The sequence below is a fragment of the Sturnus vulgaris genome, chromosome 13 (genome assembly GCF_052056855.1).
Source record: "Sturnus vulgaris isolate bStuVul1 chromosome 13, bStuVul1.hap1, whole genome shotgun sequence".
Classification (NCBI taxonomy): Eukaryota; Metazoa; Chordata; class Aves; order Passeriformes; family Sturnidae; genus Sturnus; species Sturnus vulgaris.
In genome coordinates, this window is record NC_142255.1 from 2,758,729 (window position 1) to 2,777,648 (window position 18,920).

General features: G+C 56.9%; 1 protein-coding gene across 7 annotated transcripts in view; it reads left to right on the forward strand.

The window, feature by feature from the left end:
• Positions 1-18,087, forward strand: part of LINGO1 (leucine rich repeat and Ig domain containing 1) — a 152,300-nt gene extending 134,213 nt beyond the window's left edge. For 4 of the 7 annotated variants that reach the window (XM_088172358.1, XM_088172356.1, XM_088172355.1 and 1 more), the window contains one exon: positions 15,876-18,087. In XM_088172358.1, the coding sequence (XP_088028484.1) occupies positions 15,888-17,729 (1,842 nt within the window). In that variant the 5' untranslated portion in view covers positions 15,876-15,887 and the 3' untranslated portion in view covers positions 17,730-18,087. Of the gene's footprint in view, positions 1-1,815; positions 1,973-2,330; positions 2,446-2,603; positions 2,729-15,875 lie in introns of those variants that run through there. The other 3 variants (XM_014879247.2, XM_088172360.1, XM_088172359.1) reach the window with 3 other exon arrangements.
• Positions 18,088-18,920: the final 833 nt, after the last annotated feature.

The window sequence follows — 18,920 nt, forward strand, 5'->3', positions numbered from 1 at the left end:
GGCTCTAACGGGGGCGGGGCGGAAGCATTAAGAACAACATTCAGAGCTCTTAGCCTCTCTTTTGTCCTCTGTTTGTTTTTTCCTGGCCGCATTCAGATTGCCGGCTTTGTCTGTGTTTGTGAAGTGCTATTAACATCGCTGGCATTGCTGCCATAGCTGTAACAATCAGAGGCATCGATCCGCACCGGGTAAAGGTCTGAGGACCACCGAGAGGGGCCAGGCTGAGTTTCCTTGATGGCAGGAGAAGAGCTCGGGCAGGCACACACGCCTTGTCACCCCACTGTGTTTCTTGCCACGAGGATGCTGTGCCCAAGCCCACGCAGGGACACACACCTGACGGGTACCCACTCTCCCAGCCGAGCCGGGGACTGTGCTTGTGGGAGCCGAGGAGTGGGCAGGAGCGGGAGCGGAGAGCTGAAGTGATTCAGCCCTCAGCTGCCGAGTTCACCGTGCCCACCCTTTGTTCCTCCTCTGCTCAGAAGCTCTCCTGTGCCAAGCAGGACGATAAGGGGGCTCCGGGGAGGCAGCAGCCTTTGCCTGAGTGCCAGGAGGGGCTCGAGCTTCCCGGGGCTTGCTCGTAGCCCACTGCAGGGACAGGAGCTTGGGATGGCCCCTCCTGCGCTCCGTGGCAGCACAGGAGAGGCCTGAGGCCAGCTCAAAAGCTCCCACTTGCTGAAAGAGCCGTTCAGTGGAAGGCTCGTGGGACTCAATGAAGAGACGCGTGGCCCCAGCCCGTGTTACTGCCGAGGGCCCTGGTGCCCCTGCCTTGGGTCCCCCTTGGCCGGCAGCCGGGGACAGCTGGGTCGAAACAGGACAGAGCAGGAATCACCCCAGGAGAGCCCAGCCGAGAGGAAATAGGAGGGGAAGTGCACATTACAAGCAAAGTTTGTGTCCATTACTGCTAGAGAAATCAGCCTCAGCTGCGAGAGCCAGCACTGGGCAAATCTAACGCTGCTCCATAAAGAGCGTCCATTATGGAAGAAGGAAAGCGGTGGGCAGCGCTCGGGAAGTCGCACGCTTAGTCCCGAATGAAGGGTCACCGGCTCAGCATGCGCCGGACCCTCCGAGGGGGCCTTTGGGAGCACCAGATCCCAGGCCTGTCTTCAGAGGCGCCCCCTGAGCGCTTGCAGCCCTTTCCCTCTTACATGCCGGGGTAGGGGGGGGACAGTGCAAAGAGGAACAAAACGCAGCGCTGAGGTAGCTGCTGTAGGACGGACCCTCCGGAATCCCCAGGGTAGCCCGGCATCGTCTCTCGGCGGACGCGGGCAGGGCTGGGCACCGACGCGACGGTGACGGGCAGAGCTCGGTTGGTCCGTCCTCTGCGGACAGCGAGGCTGCACCGGCGGCTGCGGGGCGGGGGCTGCGGGGACCCCCTTGCATCGAGCGGCCCCGGTTCGCGGGGGAGCCGTCCCCGCTCCCCCCGCCCCTCAGCCCCGGGGACCCGCACCCCCCGCGAGTAGCGGGGGCGGTGGCGGGAGGAGGGACCGGCCGCGGCCGCCGCTGCCGCTGCCGTGCCCGCCGCTCCGCGCACCGCCCCGCGCCTGCCGCCGGCTCCTCCCGGAGGGGAGGCGGGGGCCGGCGGCACCCAGCCCGGCCCCGCCGCGGCAGACCCGGCCGGCGGAGCGGGCGTGCGGAGCCCGGGCCGAGCTAGCCGCCCGCCCGCCCGCGGGGGCGATGCCGCCGCCGCCGCCCCAAAGCGCCGCCGGCCGCCCGGGCGCGGAGGGCAGGGAGCCGCCGGCCGCGCGGCCCTAGGGCGGCCCCGGCGGGGCCCCGTGCCCAGCCCGGCCCGGCCCTCCCTCCCCTAGGCGCGGGACTGGGGGGCGGCCCGGCCCCGGGAGCGCCGCCGCCGCCGCCGCTCGTGCTGTCGCTGCGGAGAGGGGGAGCTGCGCTACTGCAGGTGGAGGTTTGGCGGGGGGGCCGGGGGAGATGCCATTTCTGACCGAAGGAGATCGCCGGCGAGGATGAGATGCGGGTAAGCGGGACGGGGGACCGGAGCGGGGCACGGGGCTGGCGGGACCGGCGGGGCGGGGAGCGGGGTGGGGGCTCCGTGGCCCCGGGACGGCGCCGCCGCGCTGCCCCGGGGCCGGACCCGCGCCTGTGCGGAGGGCGCGGGGCTGGGAACTTGGTGCGTGCCTCGGGGGTGCGGAGGAACCGTGTGCTTCGGGAGCTGCCGCCCTCCAGCCCCGCCGGTGCGGATGCTGCCACCTCCCCGCCCCGCTCTGCCCGGGCGCTCCCCTCTGCCCATCTCCTCCCCGCACCCCCGCACCGTTCCCGCAGCCTCGGCGCAGCCCCTGCGGGAGCTACGAACCAGGCGGGGCCGGGGTCCCAGCGAGGGGGCTGGGGCTCGGCGGGACTGAGGCTGTATGCTGATGGGGAGTATCCTCCTCCTCCTCTCCGGGTAGTTCCCGGGTGAATTAGCCGGCCTGGAGCAGATGCCTTGTTCAGGTAGGGAACGGATAGTCTGGACAGCGCTACCCTCCGGGACTGGCAGGGGAGTAGGGATCAGACTCAAGCTGGCTGTGCCTATCTCCTGCCCAGAAAGAGTTAACTCAGGAGGAGGAATTGTTCTTCTGCCCATCCCCAAAGCAGAGGCATTAAGGGTTAAAGACGGGCACGGAGAGCTCTCCAGCCCTGAGTGACCAGATCGGAGGCAGCAGTCATGGGGAAGGGGCATTTTTCAGGGCAGGGGTTCACCTCTCTGTCACCAGCCCCCCCAACCTGGAGATAGGTGAGTCGGGGACGTGGGGAGTTAATGCCGATTGATGTTATTCCTCGGGCTCGGGGAGGGCTCTGGGGGCTCTGAAGGGTCCCCCTGCCTGGGCTCAGCCCCACATCCCGGAGCCAGCAGCCAACCCAGAGAACTGGAGATGCTGGGCCAGGGTCAGGCTGCCGGCGCGGGCTCTGCCCTCGGTTTGTGTCTGGCAGAAAAAAAGAAGTGGTTAATGTTTAAGGAACTCCACAGGGCAGTGAGGATTGCGAGGATGCCCAGGAGCCTGCTTGGCAGAAGGGCGCTGGGAGCCCTCCCGGGCGGTGCCGGTGCTTGTTGCTCTCCGTTACTGTGTGTAGGTTATTGGATTTTTCACCTTGCGCCTTGGATGTATAAATAGCCCGAGTGACGGGTAGAGACACGACTCGATCCAGGTGCTAGAGATGCCACCTCCAAGAAGGAATGGGAGTGTTGGTGCCGCGAAAGTGATTTGCACGAGGAGGGAGGGACAGCGGGTGAGCGTGGGCACCGGTGGGATCGGGTCTGCTCGGGCTGGCTGGCGTCGCCGAGGCTCTGCTGCCTCTCCCTGCCCCAGCTGCCGCCCCGGCAATCGCCATCCGCGATCCTTCCCAGCAAACGCCCTTTCCAGCAAGCGACTGTTGCCGCTGGCCGGCAGCAGGGGATCGCTGTGATCGCTGCTGCTCTCCGGGGTCTCGACTCGCGGGGGGAAGTTCGGGCATTCCCAGGAAGAGCCCCACTCCATGGATCTCCCTCCATCTCCCCTTCCTCTGCACCACCTCCCAGAGCCCGGCTGTGGCTCTGCAATGATATCCCTTCCACAGCCCCATCCCAGCCCTCCTGCCAGCCTTAACCCTCTCCTCACTGCTCTGCACCTTGCAGCAGCCCTGACCTGACCTTCACGCACGCTGGAGACGGCTGTGGAGCAGCAGTGTGGCCGTGCCTCCAGCCACCTCCTCCAGCACGGGGGCTGCACGGACCGTACGGGACTGCCCAGCCCATCCCCACCCAAAGGCAGCTATCCCAGCCCAGCCCATCCCCACCCAAAGACAGCTATCCCAGCCCATCCCCACCCAAAGGCAGCTATCCTAGCCTCTATCCCAGCCTCTATCCCAGCCCCTATCCCTACCTTACAGTAGCTATCCCAGCCTGTCCCCACCCCAACTATCCCAGGCAGCATCACTGCCCAGACCTTTTTCCCCCCTGCTTCTTCCTTGTGCATTCCCCTGTCCCTGTCCTGGAGCTCTTGCAGGGGCAGGTGGCCAGAGCAGCCGTGTCTGTCCCAGGTGCCCGCAGCAGAGGGGCAGCTCAGCTCCCTCTCCTCTCCTAGTGCCAAAGCTCCAGCACAGTGGGATGAGGTGCCATAGGAGGATATCTCTGGGTTGGCTGTGCCTCCTCACCTGCTGCTCCTTGCTCCTTCCTGGATCCTATTGGCACAGCTGCTGAATGCCATGGAGGAGAGGGGCCCTCTGGAGCTCTCAGATGATGAGCAAAGCCAAGAGGGAAATGTGCCCCTGGGCTAAAGCCTCCATGGCTTCCCACAGAGAGTTTTCTCCATAGCACCTGAGCTTCAGTGCTCAGGCAGCTCCAGCTCTCACCTGGGTCTCATGGGACAGGCAGGAGGTGACTGGAGGGAACAGTGGAGCTGCTTTTACAGCTCCCTGGGAAGCATCAGGTTTTCCAGGCCTTCTTGTGGACGGATTAATTACAAAACAAATGGCTGTACCACTGTAACACCGTACTGTGCTGCAGTTACTCTACACCTGTAATGTAATTACTGTGTGATACCTCTAATTACCGCTGTTTCCTGGAAGGTTAACAGCAGCATTGAAGGACTTCTGTTTTCTTTGGTGTCCAGCTTCACACAGCCACAGTAGCACTGCTGAAGTTAGTGCTGCTCCATGTAAGTGACAAGTATAAAATCCTCTAACTTGAGGCTTTAATTCAGGGGTTGATAAATCACTTTATAATAACACCACAAGTATAGTGTAATTACAGTTGAATTATGGGCTTGATGAGGTATGTTGGATGACCACTGGGTGCTGCTATTTGGTGGGACCCTGTCCTTGGAGGCAGAGTTGGCAATGGGCACATCTCTGTGAAAACACAACTCACAGCTTGGCCAGAGTGGGTGTTTGGTCTCTCCAACACAGCCAGTGCACTGAGTCAGCAGCTCTTCTCTGTACTCTGATGAACCCCTATCAGGGTTCATCCTACCACAAGCAGAAATGGCTTTTGTGGGAAAGACCCAGAAGAGCTTTTCAGGTAGCAGGGAAGGCAGGGATGAGAGAGAAAAGAGCTCCAAATGCTTAACTCAAATCAAACAACCCAAGTAAAACAAAGGGAGAAAGAAACAGAAGGCCATGACCTCAATTTTCTCCTAAGTCAATTTTTTCCATCTAGGAGAGTAAAAATGGGAGCTTTTGGCAGTGAATGGCTGCAGGGACAGAGATCTCTGTGCCTCTGCCGTGTGTCCCAGCACATTGTGAGTGTGCCTGGGGATGTGCCTTACTCACAGCCAGTGCTGGTGGCTGTTTGAACCTGCTGCCTGTTGGGCAATGCCAGGGCATGTGTGAAGCAGAGGGAGAGGGGTGTCCCGAGTCCCCCCCTTCCCAGTGCTTCCACAGCCCCCAGGCACTGTCAGCAGCATGGTGTGGCCTCTGTCCCCTTGTCACCAGGAGAAAGCTGGGTCGCACAGAGGTGGCTGCATCTGAGCAGCGTTAATTGTCAGCTTGACCCGGGCAATTGAATAAATGCTGATAAATGTCACTGAGAGTGACATCATCATCATCTCCCCTTCAGCCCAGGCAGGGAGTGTGTGGCTCTCTCCATCCCTGGTGGCAGGAGGTCACACCCATCTGGCTCAGGAACTGGGGACAGTGCAGGGAGCACCCAGCCTTGAGCAGAGCTTACAGCCATTGTGCTGGAGTGTATCCTGGGTGATTCCCAGCTTTCAGGAGCAGCAATCAGGAATGGCCAGCAGGACCTCTGGGCCTGCAAGGGATGCATGGACTGTATTGGTGCAGCATGGCCATGCTGGGGGAGCCCTGCCATGAGCCCCACCAATGGCTCAGTCCTCCCACTGGCCTCATCAACATCTTGGCCACCTTCCCTTACCTCACGCAGAGAGCATCTCCTACCTGAGTAAGGATCAGGCAGGGCAGCAGGTCCCTGTCACAGGGTCTGGGGAGTTTGGCTTCGTTTTGCTCATTCTCATGGTTAAGCACAGAAAGGTTCTGGTTAACCATCCTGCATGTTTTATTCTGTTATTTTATTCACGTCTCTGCAAGCTGGTCAGTGCCTTGGCATCCTGCAATGGACGTGTGTACAATGAGCATTCCTCTCCTGGGCTCCACACGAGTGTCCTGGCAGAGGCCAAAGGCTTTCCCCACTGAAGCACTTGTGTCCTTTGTCTCAGGGCTGGGGTCATTGTCCTGAGGTGGGGACAGTCCTTGGGTGAGCTGGAGGGTCCCCAGAGGGAGCAGGGACAGAGTGAGGAGGTGCAGGACTGGGCTGTGCCTTCCAGGACATGATTCCTGTGGCCCAGTATTGTCCAAGGGATGCTCAAACGGCAAAATGCCTGTGGTTGCCATCAGACTGGGCTGACCTCTGCTCTGGCTGGCCATGGCTCCCTGGGGAATGTGTCCCTGAGGACCCAGCCCTGGCCTTGGGGCTGTAAGGTTCCTGATACAGCCCAGCTCCTGCCACCCCACACAGCCCTCACTTCCCTGGCAGCCCTTCCCCTCCCCACCCTATATTGCTCTTAGTTATATCAGTAGGACCCACAATTATTATTTTTTTTGTCATTTCCATTCTGTTTCTTCATCAGAATGCAAAACATTAAATATCGCTCTGGTAATTATGGTTAATTTCATAACCTGCACCTTAATTGGATTGGTCTCTGATGGGGAATTCTCGTAGGAGGGAGAAGCAGAAATATTTTGACGTGATCTATTCTTTCAGCTCTTTGTTTGGATTTGAGATGTCGAGTGTGAAATGGGAAACAACTGATTTAGACCTCAGAGGCAACTTGGGGGTGGTGAGCAAAGCCTGAGCGTTCCAGAGGCACTTCTCACCCTCCAGCAGCCAAACCTCTCCCTCCTGTACCCGAACCCAGCCTTTCTCCACCCGTCCTTTGGATTGGGAATAGTCACAGAGAGACAGATCCATCTGGTCTACCCAAAATGTGAGGCTGAGGAGCTGGGGAGGCATCACAGTCAGCACTGGCCTGGTGGCTTGTTCTGCTGGCCAGTGCTTTGTGTGATGTAGCACAGAGCAAGGCACGGCACTCCACAGGCTCCCTGTGGGTCTGGGGACTTTAGGGATGTGAGGGACGCCCACAGGGACACCTCTTTTCTGCTGGGAATTGGCCAGACAACACTCCACGGATATCTCCAGGGCTGGAGAGGGACACCAGTCCCCTTGTGCCATGGTGGACCAGGCTCTCAGTGCTGCTGCCCAGGGCAGCCAGTTCTGAGGAGCCCCGGCACCCCCTGTGCTTGTCTGGGGCTGTGCCATGGGGTGGCAGTGCCACAGAGCCTTCGTCTCGCTGCCACTTTAGGCCTGAGCTACAGTTTGCTCTGGGAACCGCAGAATTGTGCTGCCATTAGGTGCTGCCATTAAACTGATTTGTGCTCAGCCTGTTTATCCTTTTCAATGGGAAACGGCACCGAAGCGGCAGCGAAATGGAAACCCTGGCCTTGCATTTCCGATTGCATTCCCATGCACTGTATTTCCCCGTGATTACTTTTGTTCTCACGTACAGCCCAGAGCGCAGGCTCTGTGGCATTACCCACAGTGCTGGGAAGGCAGGAAGGGGCAGAAAACATAGCTCGAGCAAAACACAGCAAACCCACCCCACAGCTGCCTTCTTTTGAGGGCAGTGGGGAGCCACTCCATCCCCATGGATGGAGTCCCTCTTTTGTTTTTGCCATGCCCACGGGCTCAGCATGTACTGGGAAGGCTGTGGAATGGCATGGCTGAGTCTGCCACTGTGCCGACACTGACAGCCCTTGTCACGGGCATTAAAAGCCTGAGCCTTGCATAGCCCCATACCTGCCAAGGATTTTTATCAGCCCAAACCCTGCCCAGGCCACATCCTGCAGCACCTCCCTTCCTGCAGGATTTGGACTGGGAAGGGCTGGCAGCCCCTCGCCCGCTCTGCCTGGCTGTGTGGGTTCAGCTGGATGCGGGATGGGCGGGCTCAGCCGCGGCTCGGCACAGTTTGTTTTTATCTAATCCATTTTATTGTTGAATGAAACAATAACAGCAAATACAGGCCCTGAAGACAAGCCATAAATAATGCAAAAATCAAACAAGTGAGAAAGGGGGAAAGAAAAAGGAATTACACATGTAAAACCAGCCCAGAGAAAACCAGGCTGGGAAGAGGAATCTTCCCTCTGCACTTGCTATTTCTCATGCTTTCTTTGCCTCCCTTTTTTCTCCATTTCCCTCTCTGGAAATTCCTGCAGCACCAAATTTGTGATTATGTGAACAAAACTTAGTAATAATTGGGAGGGAGGGAGAGAGAGAGAGAGAGAGAGAGAGAGAGGTCTGGCTTGCAGGAAGGGGCTGGGAAATGAGGTGGATGGAGTGAACTGGGGCTTCCATCTCTCACAGTACCTTGAAGCACAGCTGCTCTCCTGGCACCCTGCCCTGCCCCGTGTCCCTGCGGGGTCTGGAGCAAGGACAGCTCTGCTGATGGCACCAGTGCTCGTGGGAGCCCTGGCAGCAGGGCACACACAGTCCCTCGACCCTTGCCCCTTGTCCCACTGGTGGGTGATCCCAGAGCCAGCTCTGCCGGGCTGGGCTGCACTTGGCTTCTCCCAAAGGCTTCCAAGGCCACTTATTTTAGGCAGCAGTATAAAAATACCAGGGCTGGTCCTAAAGGGGGGGTAAATCAGCAGGTTTCCCTGAGGTCAGCAAAGCTGACAGCTTTATGTCCTATGTCCTTTGAAGTTATCTTGCCACTATCCCAAAGGTTTCCAGGGGAAAATGCAGTGCTCCAGAGCAGCCCTTGTACTTTCTTGGTATCCTGTGCTGGTTGTAGGGGGATTCAAGGAATGTGGCCTGGGAACAGAAATGATGTTGTAAGTACAGTCTTACCTTAAATTAAATGTAAAGAACCTGACTGGTCCCTGGACCTGCTGTTCCCCAGCCTTTGGGACTTTGATCTGGAGTTTCAACCTTTGAGCAGTGGCAGGGAGGCAGCAGGGACACAGTGGTTTGGAGTGGTGGCATTTAGAGGGGGTCACATCCCAAAGCCTCAGTGCTGTTCTCTGATGGCCCCTGGGACCAAGGTGTTGGGCTGGCTTGGTATTTGCTGTCCTGCTGAGGCAGACCTGGGTAAATGAGGGCAGGAGGAGGCACTGATGGGGCTCTGCCTGTTAGCCCTGGGTTTCTGCTGCTGGAGCTGCTGGTGTCCCAGCCCTTCTCTGGGCGCTGAGCAGAGCTCTGGGGAGCTGTAGAGCCATGGGATGCCTTTTAGCAGCTGGAGGGGATGGGGTGTTCCCAGGCAGGGAGCAATAGAAGGGAGCAGCTCATCTTTCCTGGTGCCCCCAGGTGTGGTTTGTGGGTGGCCAGGAGCGGTGTCTCAGCCTGGCAGAGCTGTGTCCTCCTTGCTGCTGGGACACTGGCCATGGCACAGGCTGGAGCCTGGGGGCAGCAGGAAGCCCCTGTGCCCAGCCCAGCCCTCAAGGCAAGCCCATACAGTGATGCCATCTGCTCCTGGCTGGGAGGAGAGGCACTCTGGCACTGGGGTGACTTTGTTCCAGTTGTTTTTTATGCCATGTCAGGTGCTGTCCTGCCCTGCACGTGGGGTCCAACTCAGGCTCCGTGCAGCTGGGCTGTGGCTGATTCAGCAGCACTGGGGCTGTGTGCTGAGCCACGCAGGGCTGCCCCAGCAGCACCAGAGCTGTGGGGAAGGATGGCTGCCTGCCCAGGCTATGCCCATCCTCCAGCCCCAGCACTGCCCCCTCTGCAGGGGCCCTTGGAGCAGTTCAGGGGAGCTCAAGGGAGCACAGAAGGCATTTGGGCCATGAGCACGTTTCAGGGGATGCCTTCACAATGTCAGGCCCTGGCAGCTCTCCCAGCACACTCCTTGGACTTTCTTTCACCTCTTCAGGGCAAGTGTTTCCACTGCCCTGAGAAGAGACTGGGGTTTTTCCATCCCCCTTTCCCAGCTACAGACAGGGAAGAACCATCTACAGAGACCCTTATGCTACACTGGAGCCTCCTGTACCCAATGCTCATGGATCAGAGTGCAAGGTGAGCTGGGTGCCTTCAGTGAGCACTTAAAACATCCACTTAAAACATCCAGCCCATATCCACAGAGACAGCAATTCCAAGGACATTTGCCAAAATAAGGGAAGGAGAATCCCCATTCAAATGGTGCCTGTCCTTCCCAGCACCCACCAGCCTCCAGCCATCTCTCCCTGACCCAGCCCTAGAAGTCTCCAGCCAACCCCTGGGAGCTATTCCCTTGGCAAACATAACTCTCCTGCTCTTTGACTCTCACAAGTAATAAAAAATGAGCCTTCTCCAGGCTCACCTGACCTGGGAAACACTGAACCACCAGTTCAGGCAGTGGCTGTGGCAGCAGTGACGAGTCCATGTCCTGGCCACCTCCACCCATGAGCAGGGCAGCATGGCTGGCCCTAAGCCCCAGCCCCACTCTGCACTGCACCCTCACCCCCCTTGTTTGTCTTGTGCTAGCTCAGGGCTTTACACGCCCTGACATCCACAGCTGCCTTTGCAATTACTTATTGATCCCTTGTCAGGATGTTTTCTCTGCTGATGGGGTGCTGAGGCATGTGCAGCCAAAGAGGGAAAAAATGCTCAAAATGAAGGAGCAAAGGTATGAGGAGGGTAAGAAGCTCTTGCACAGATGTGATCGCAGCAAGAAACAGCCTCAGCAAATCCTGCTTTGAGCTTCAGCATCCTGCAGAGACAACCAGGATCTCCTTCCCATCGTCCTGCTCCAATAATCCACCTGCAAACCACTCTCCAGGTTGGCTCTGGGCCACTGCTAGTTGTTCCTCCACTGTACATAGCTGTCTCTGCACGGGGTCAAGGTAGATCCACTGCCCAGATTTAAACCAGCAGACAGCTGAGCCAAAGTCTCCCCTTAGCAGCATTCCAGCCCCTCGGCCCATGGTAGAACTCTTCTCCTCCCCTGGGCATCTCCTTGTATTTTCTGCTCTTCTTGCCCTCTGTCTTGGTGCTTTCCTGACTTACTGCAGTGCTGGGGACACCACATTTTGGGTGGCAGAGCCTGTTTCCATGAGGAAATGCCTTTGCAGGGCGCTCCCATGGACCCATGGCTGAAATGTGGTGCCAGCCGGGCGGTGTCAGTGCCGGAAGGGGATTTGCATCTTCAATCCTTCTTGATGCTCTTTTTTTACAGCTTCAGAGCAGCTGCCAGAGCAGATCAGGTTGCGTCACACCTATTCCAGGCTCCCACCTCGGAGCTGCTGAAAGCAGATACGCCAGGAGGCTGAGCAAGAGCTCCCAGCTGGAGAGCTGTGCCTTCCTGTGGGGAGCGGTGACCCTGGCAGCTGGTGGCTGCTAGGGCTGGGGGTAGGCACTCCTCTGGCTGACCTGCCTTGGCTCACCACCTTACACAACTTGCTCGTGTGTCCCCACCACCCTGAGGGGTCCTTCTCATCTTCTGCCTGTTTCTTCTCCATCCTTTCACCCTCCTGTGCTGCTCCTGGATGATCTGAGGCCAGGCCAGGGCACGGGACAGCCCTCTAACCCTTTGTTAGTAGCCCATCCATTAATGAAGGCCCAGAGGAGTGTGGTGGCAAGTCTCCATCACCAATGCCAGTGCTGTGCCGCCCTGGCTGTGCCCATCTGCCAGCCCTGGCAGCACTCATGATCACTTTATGCTCTCCCTCTTTGATTTCTTCTTCCCCATGTGATGCACAGTGATTCCAGAAGGGAAACCACCTCCTCTGCCTGATGCTCCCACCCATTGCTGCCTGTCCTTGAGCAGGAGGGAGAAGGGCAGTTACTGCCAAAGCCTACACTCTGGGACTGGGTGGGAAAAGAGGAGGAGGGAGCAGATAGGGTGAAGAGGAGGGAGAGACAAAGCAGAAGGGCCTACAAATGCACACTGGACACAAGGGAAATGATGAGAGGAGGAAATGGGCACAAGCGTGTTTGGCAGATTAAAGCTGCTCCCCTTGTTTTGTTGCTTTGCAGATAGCTACAGAAACAGTGTGGAGCCCTGGGTCTGGATAAGAAACTCCTCTAGCAGCAGGAAAGGTTGTTAAATATTTATTTGCAAACCTGGAGTCTTTGTCTCTAAAACGTAGCCAATTTCAATAAAGTGTGATTTAGCTGGAACAGCTTAGAGGAGACAGGAGCTGTGTCTCGTTGGCTTTGTATGAAGCCATCAGGACAGAGATGGGGTGAGCCCATGGCTGAACCCACTCCCGCACTGCAGCCCAGTGAGGGTGCCCAGCAGTGCGGGGTCCAACTCACTCCTGAGCACAGCTGGGAGCAGCAGGTTGGCTCCTGCAGGGACAGGGTGGGGACACTGAGCCCCCAGAGCACTGGGGGCCCCCCCTCCCTGCTGGGATATGGCTTGCTTTGTCCTAAATTGCCTATTGTCGCTCGATGCTCTCAGAAGCATCTGGTTCAAGGGTGAATATCTCCAGCCCCGTAATTTATGGCTGCCAGGTGGGCTTAGAGCTGACTCGGGGATTTTTGCTGCCTGCTTGCTCGCTGTCAGCACAGCAGATTGCTCCCTGCTCAGTGGGGTGGGGAGCAGGGGACAGCCCAGGGACAGTGGTGACAGCGGTGGGCATGGCCAGGCGGCTGCCCATCCCTTGGGGCATCCTCAGGAGCACACCTGGGGGCAGAGCCTGGGCTCCCTTTTGGGTCATCACCCAAGTTTGGCTTTTCTGGGGTTGTTCCTCCAACACCAGGGCTGCCTGTGACTGACACTACAGCAAATCCCCAGCACGTCAGCACTTCAGTCTGGCCCCAGGCTGCTTTCCAGGCACAGGCCCAGAATGGCATCTTTTCTCCCAGCACTGAGCCCAGGCAGAGACACTGGGCAGGTCCTGCTGTATTTAGAGGCAGCGCTCTGGTGCGTCCATCTGAGCCTCTTGGGCCGAGGCCGGGACCTTCCCGTGGGAAGGAACTGCACTTGGGAGCCCTCAGCCCTGGGTGGCAGGTGGTGAGGACGGGGGTCAGTGGCTGCCATGGCTCTGAGCATGAGTTTTGCTTTGGCTTGCACTGGGTTTGCTTGTTGCCTAAAGGCAGCGAGTCTGGCAGCTGCTGCTTTTTTTGTCGATTCTTTTTTTGTGATTGAGGAAGGAGAACCACGTTGATGCCAAGGGCTGTGGCTCTCGTGGGCTGGGCTGTGCATCATGGCCATGGCCCAATCCTCTGCCTCAGCCTGGCAGCTCCTGCTGGGCCATGGCCAGCACCCTGGAAGGGGGCTTGGGCATGTTTCAGGGTCTTCCTCATACTAAATCTGGGAGGGCTTTATGGAAAGCCCTTCCTGCAGGTAGCAGTTGCGCAGGGGCTGTAAAGCCATGCATGCGTTGTTGGCCCGCAGCTCACACTAAAATCCGAGTTCGAGTTGTTTTTGGAAGGGCATCTCTTAATATCCACATCACCTTGAGGCACAACTATTTCTCTCCGAATCAGGCAGAGGTAAATGGGAGCCAGAAGTGATTTAAAGCTCATCTTAGCTCAGAATTTTCCAGCTTATTTATTGTCTTTCTCCCAAAGCTCTTCTGTGACTCTGGCTATTAAGATTACGGATGTTTTTGTCAGGGATTGTATTTATCACGGATTTAAATTTAGCTGAGAACTAATAACATGTGAGGTGTGTCTAGACTTTAATTCTGGGCTGTGCTCGTCGGTAATGCCACACGGATTCTGCTTCATTCATCTATTGCCTCTTTGCCGATATTTTGCTCATTGATACCTCACTGTTTTGGCTCTGCTGAGGCTTCAGTGGGGATGACAGCACTGGACCAAAAGTGTTGGAGGTGCAATTGCTTTCCTGCTGGTGGAGAGGCAGGACTAAGCCTGGGGGAAGCTGGTCTGCAGGATTTGGCTCTGCCCCCTCCCCATGCCCAGCAGGGACCACAACAGAGCAGCACATGCAGGCAGAGTAGAGCTTTTGGCCCAGCACAAAACCAAGGCCATTGCCTGGCACTCTTAATGAGCTGAGTGTTTTCAGTCCTGCTATAATTAAGCTCCTCAGACTGTATTTTGTTTTGCATGCAGTGTTTTGCTGTCTTTGATGGCTTTCTCAGCATGGCTGTGAGGAGCAGGAATTGGTTTCTGAGAAAAAAGGCTGCAGGCGAGCCAGTGCTCAGTAACAAGCATGTGGTGGGAGAGCAGTGCCCAAGAGCCTCCTGGCCATGGGGAGGGGTGGCTTGGGCACTCACTGGCAGCCCAGTCCCAGCCTAGGGAACAACTCCATATGCAACCTGAGCCATGCCAACCAGGGAGGCCATCCTGGCTCCAGGGCAGCGGCCCCAGTCCCAACCCCAGCACAGCAGCACAGCAGTGGTAGCAGCAGCCCCGTTTGTACCTGTACTGCTGCCCAGCACCAGGGAGGTGATGACATAGGAGATGATGGATTATAAATACCCAGCAAATGGCTCTTCGAAGTCTGGCTGGGGCCCAGGCACTCCCACTGGAAATGTTTCCACTGCACTGGGACATGCTGGCTCAGGGCCAGCAGCAGGGAGCTCAGCATCACTGCCAGGGAGCTCAGCAGGACCAGCTCCCATCCCTGCACCCCTTTGCTTTGGGGTGATGTGTTCAGCGTGATCCCCATGGAGCAGCCCCACTGCAGAGGGAGCAGGGAAAGGGGAGGTGGAAGAGGACAGGGGAATGGGAGGCAACCACAGAGGGTTGCAGCCCTCACAGCCCATCGGCGGCTGTGCTGAGGCTGGTGGTTCCCAAGATGGTGCTGGTGGACATTTTTATAGCCAGTCCATCATCTTCCATCCTTGTATCTTACAAAGAAATTTTGAATAATTTTTTGGGAACAAAAGTGATCCTTGGGTCATATATCTGTATGAAATGATGAATATGAGCAGATGCAATGGCAGGAATGTGCAGAACGTGTACCAGCCCCATAAATAGTGCTAGAGCAGGGAAAGTAATGGGCAGGATATACAGTGATGGATACAAACAGAGCCAATGGAAGTAATGGATTGGGTGTGTTCGGAGATAGCCATAAATAGCATTAGTGGGAGCAGCGCAGAGAGTAACATAACAATAGATACAAACATGGGCTGGAGTAACCAGAGATCTAATATGCACTATTGATATGATTTGATTCCTCATAACAGCCTGCACAAGGAAATAAATGCAACAATGCAGCGTGACAGGGAGCATCCGCTTCTGCTGGGCTGGGATGGCTTTGGGCTGGGGCACAAGCCAGACCATGAACCCCCAGGGAGGGCTCCCAGCCCTCCCCAGGGACAGCAGCAGGAGGCTGGGTCTGGGCTCCTCATTATCCCAGAGGCCCCCTGGACCTGACTTGAGGCTACAGCTTGCTCTGTAGGCAGTGCCTGCCCAGTTGCTGTTTCTTGGGGGGGAATGGTTTGGGTCTGCCCTTGCAGGCTGGCATGGTGGGAGACAAGGAATTGGCCCTGGGGACACACTGAAAGCAGCTGGGGCATAGGGGAGCACAGGGGGAGGGAGCTGGCTCCCGCTGAGCTCTCAGTGTTGCGCACCCCAAGTGGGGTTCCCCCAGACATTCCATCCTGTGCTCAGCTCCTCTGTTTGCAAAGCAGCCTTTATATTCAGGCTCCATCTACAGGGAATGGAATAATTTCAAGAGCTTAAAATAGGATGTAGATAGATGTGTTTCGTATTAAATTATTTTTTTAAGAAGCAGAGGAAGCTGTCTGACACAGATTCCTCAAGGCCTTCCACTCAAAAGTCTGTACACGTTCAGTCATCAAGTGGAAAGTCAGGGAGTGGGGAGGAGAGAGGGTCTCGAAGCCAAAGGGCTGGATTTCAACTGGAAAATTAAACCCTCTGCTGTTCATCAGCCGTGCCTTTTGCCTTACCATCACCTCTGCCAGGACACCAGAACTTTAGCCTTGGCCGTGCCTGTTGTTTGCTCACCCGCCCCTTGCTCTTTGTCTCCCGCTGTTACCTGCAGGTGAGAGATAGGATGGTAGCTGGGGAGGCGAGTATGCGCAGCCCAATCCTGGCCTGCTGGCAGCCGATTCTCCTGCTGATGCTGGGATCCATCCTGTCCGGCTCCGCCACAGGCTGCCCGCCGCGCTGCGAGTGCTCTGCCCAGGAGCGCGCCGTCCTGTGCCACCGCAAGCGATTCATGATAGTGCCAGAGGGGATCCCCACCGAGACCAGGCTGCTGGACTTGGGCAAGAACCGCATCAAGACGCTCAACCAGGATGAATTTGCCAACTACCCTCACCTGGAGGAGCTGGAGCTGAACGAGAACATTATCAGTGCCATTGAACCTGGGGCTTTCAACAACCTCTTCAACCTCAGGACGCTGGGGCTCAGGAGTAACAGACTCAAGCTGATCCCTTTGGGAGTGTTTACTGGACTCAGCAACCTTACCAAGCTAGACATTAGTGAGAACAAAATTGTGATCCTCCTAGACTACATGTTCCAGGACTTGTACAACCTGAAATCTTTGGAGGTGGGGGACAACGACCTTGTCTACATCTCCCACCGGGCCTTCAGTGGCCTCAACAGCCTGGAGCAGTTGACCCTGGAGAAATGCAACCTGACCTCCATCCCCACGGAGGCCCTGTCTCACCTTCACGGCTTGATTGTGCTGCGGCTGCGCCATCTGAACATCAACACCATCCGGGATTACTCATTCAAGAGGCTGTACCGGCTCAAGGTCCTCGAGATCTCACACTGGCCCTACCTGGATACTATGACATCCAACTGCCTCTATGGGTTGAACCTGACCTCCTTGTCCATCACTCACTGCAACCTGACGTCCATCCCGTATGTGTCGGTGAGGCACTTGGTTTACCTCCGGTTCCTGAACCTGTCCTACAACCCCATCGTCACCATCGAGGGCTCAATGCTCCATGACCTGCTCAGGCTCCAGGAGATCCAGCTGGTGGGAGGGCAGCTCACCACGGTCGAGCCCTTCGCCTTCCGCGGCCTCAATTACCTGCGCATCCTGAACGTGTCAGGGAACCTGCTGACCACCCTGGAGGAGTCAGCTTTCCACTCGGTGGGCAACCTGGAGACGCTCATCCTTGACAACAACCCCTTAGCCTGCGACTGTCGGCTGCTCTGGGTTTTCCGGCGGCGATGGAGGTTGAACTTCAACAAGCAGCAGCCCACCTGCTCCACCCCCGAGTTCGTCCAGGGCAAGGAGTTCAAGGACTTCCCTGACGTCCTCCTGCCCAACTACTTCACCTGCCGCCGAGCACGAATACGGGACCGCAAACCTCAGCAGATCTTCGTGGACGAAGGCCACACGGTGCATTTTGTCTGCCGGGCAGATGGGGACCCGCCGCCCACCATCATGTGGCTCTCTCCCCGGAAGCACCTCATCTCTACCAAAACCAACGGGCGGCTCACTGTCTTCCCTGACGGCACGCTGGAGGTGCGCTACGCCCAGATCCAGGACAATGGCACCTACCTATGCATCGCCAGCAACGCGGGTGGCAACGACACCATGCTGGCCCACCTGCACGTGCGCAGCTACTCCCCAGACTGGCCCCACCAGCCCAACAAGACCTTCGCGTTCATCTCCAACCAGCCCAACGAGAGCGATGCCAACAGCACGCGCGCCACCGTGCCTTTCCCCTTTGACATCAAGACTCTCATCATCGCCACCACCATGGGCTTCATCTCTTTCCTGGGCGTCGTGCTCTTCTGTCTGGTGCTCCTCTTCCTGTGGAGCCGTGGGAAAGGCAACACCAAGCACAATATTGAAATCGAGTACGTGCCACGGAAGTCCGACGCGGGCATCAGCTCTGCCGACGCGCCGCGCAAGTTCAATATGAAAATGATTTAACCAGGCAACAATTTGCAAATAATAATGGTGTTGTTTTGTTTTTTTAAAAAAAAAGAACAAATGAACAAATAAAAAATAATTAACAAACGTTGCTACAAACATACCGACCTCTCTCCTTCCACCGTGCCCTCTGCCCCTGTCCAAACCCACTGCGCCCGCACTGTCACCACCTCCTCCTCCTCCTCTTCTTCTTTATACCAGGAAAACATTCAGCCGATGTCTTCAGGACTCCTGTGTTTGTAAGGACTTTGTCTGATGGACTCTGGTGTCAGATATAACTCTGAGAGGGGAAAAACAATGGGGGGGTGGGAAAAAGAAAGAAAAAAGAAATAAAATCAATAAAAAAGTTACAAACTTTCTTCTGTAACTTTGATTTCAATAATTATGGATTTTTATGAAAACTTGAAATAATAAAAAAACCCTATTTCCTATAGATAGTTGGAATGCAAAATCTTGACTTCTTGATCTGTCCAGTTCTGTACCTGGCAAGTGCTTGCTTTCCTGCCTCAGAGGCACTTCCCAGATGCCTTGCCAAGAGCAGCCCCAGGCCAGGGCGAGTCTCCTGCTGACACCAAAGGCACCTCCCGCAGTGCCCTTCGTGGCACCAAGAGCAGGCTGACTATTTTTCCTGGTTTTATAGTCAGTTCCCCTGCCTATCCCCGAAGCCTGTGGAGCAGGGCCATCACACTGATGTCCACAAGCAGTATGGAGCAGGGCTGTGCTTTCCTGCCCTCTGTGTGGGAGGACAATGCAGAGCCCCTCTGCAGGGCTGGCCCTATCCGTGGCCTCCAGCGGGGGCCAGGCTTTGCTTGGGCAGGGCTGGGGATCCTACTGCTTCTTATATGGGGAAAGGATCTTCTGCCTGCTTTTGCAGCCATACCAGGGGGTTTCCTCTCCTCTCCTCCAGGGGAAAAGCTGGCTCCTGTGCTCTGCACAGCTGTCCCTATGGGCAGGGATGTGACACATCCATTGGCAGCACCCACGTGGGTACCTCCAGCGACTGGTGCCCGGTGGCTAGAGCAGCTCCAGCACTGCTCCCCAGCTGCCTGTAATTCAGGACCTGATCACTGGCAGCCAGACTCTCAAGCACCCTCAGGCACATCCAAGGGAATTCAGCTTCCAGGCTCACAGGAGAGCTTGTTTGAAAGTGGAATTCCATAGGTCTATAAACACAGGCATAGGCTGAGGCAG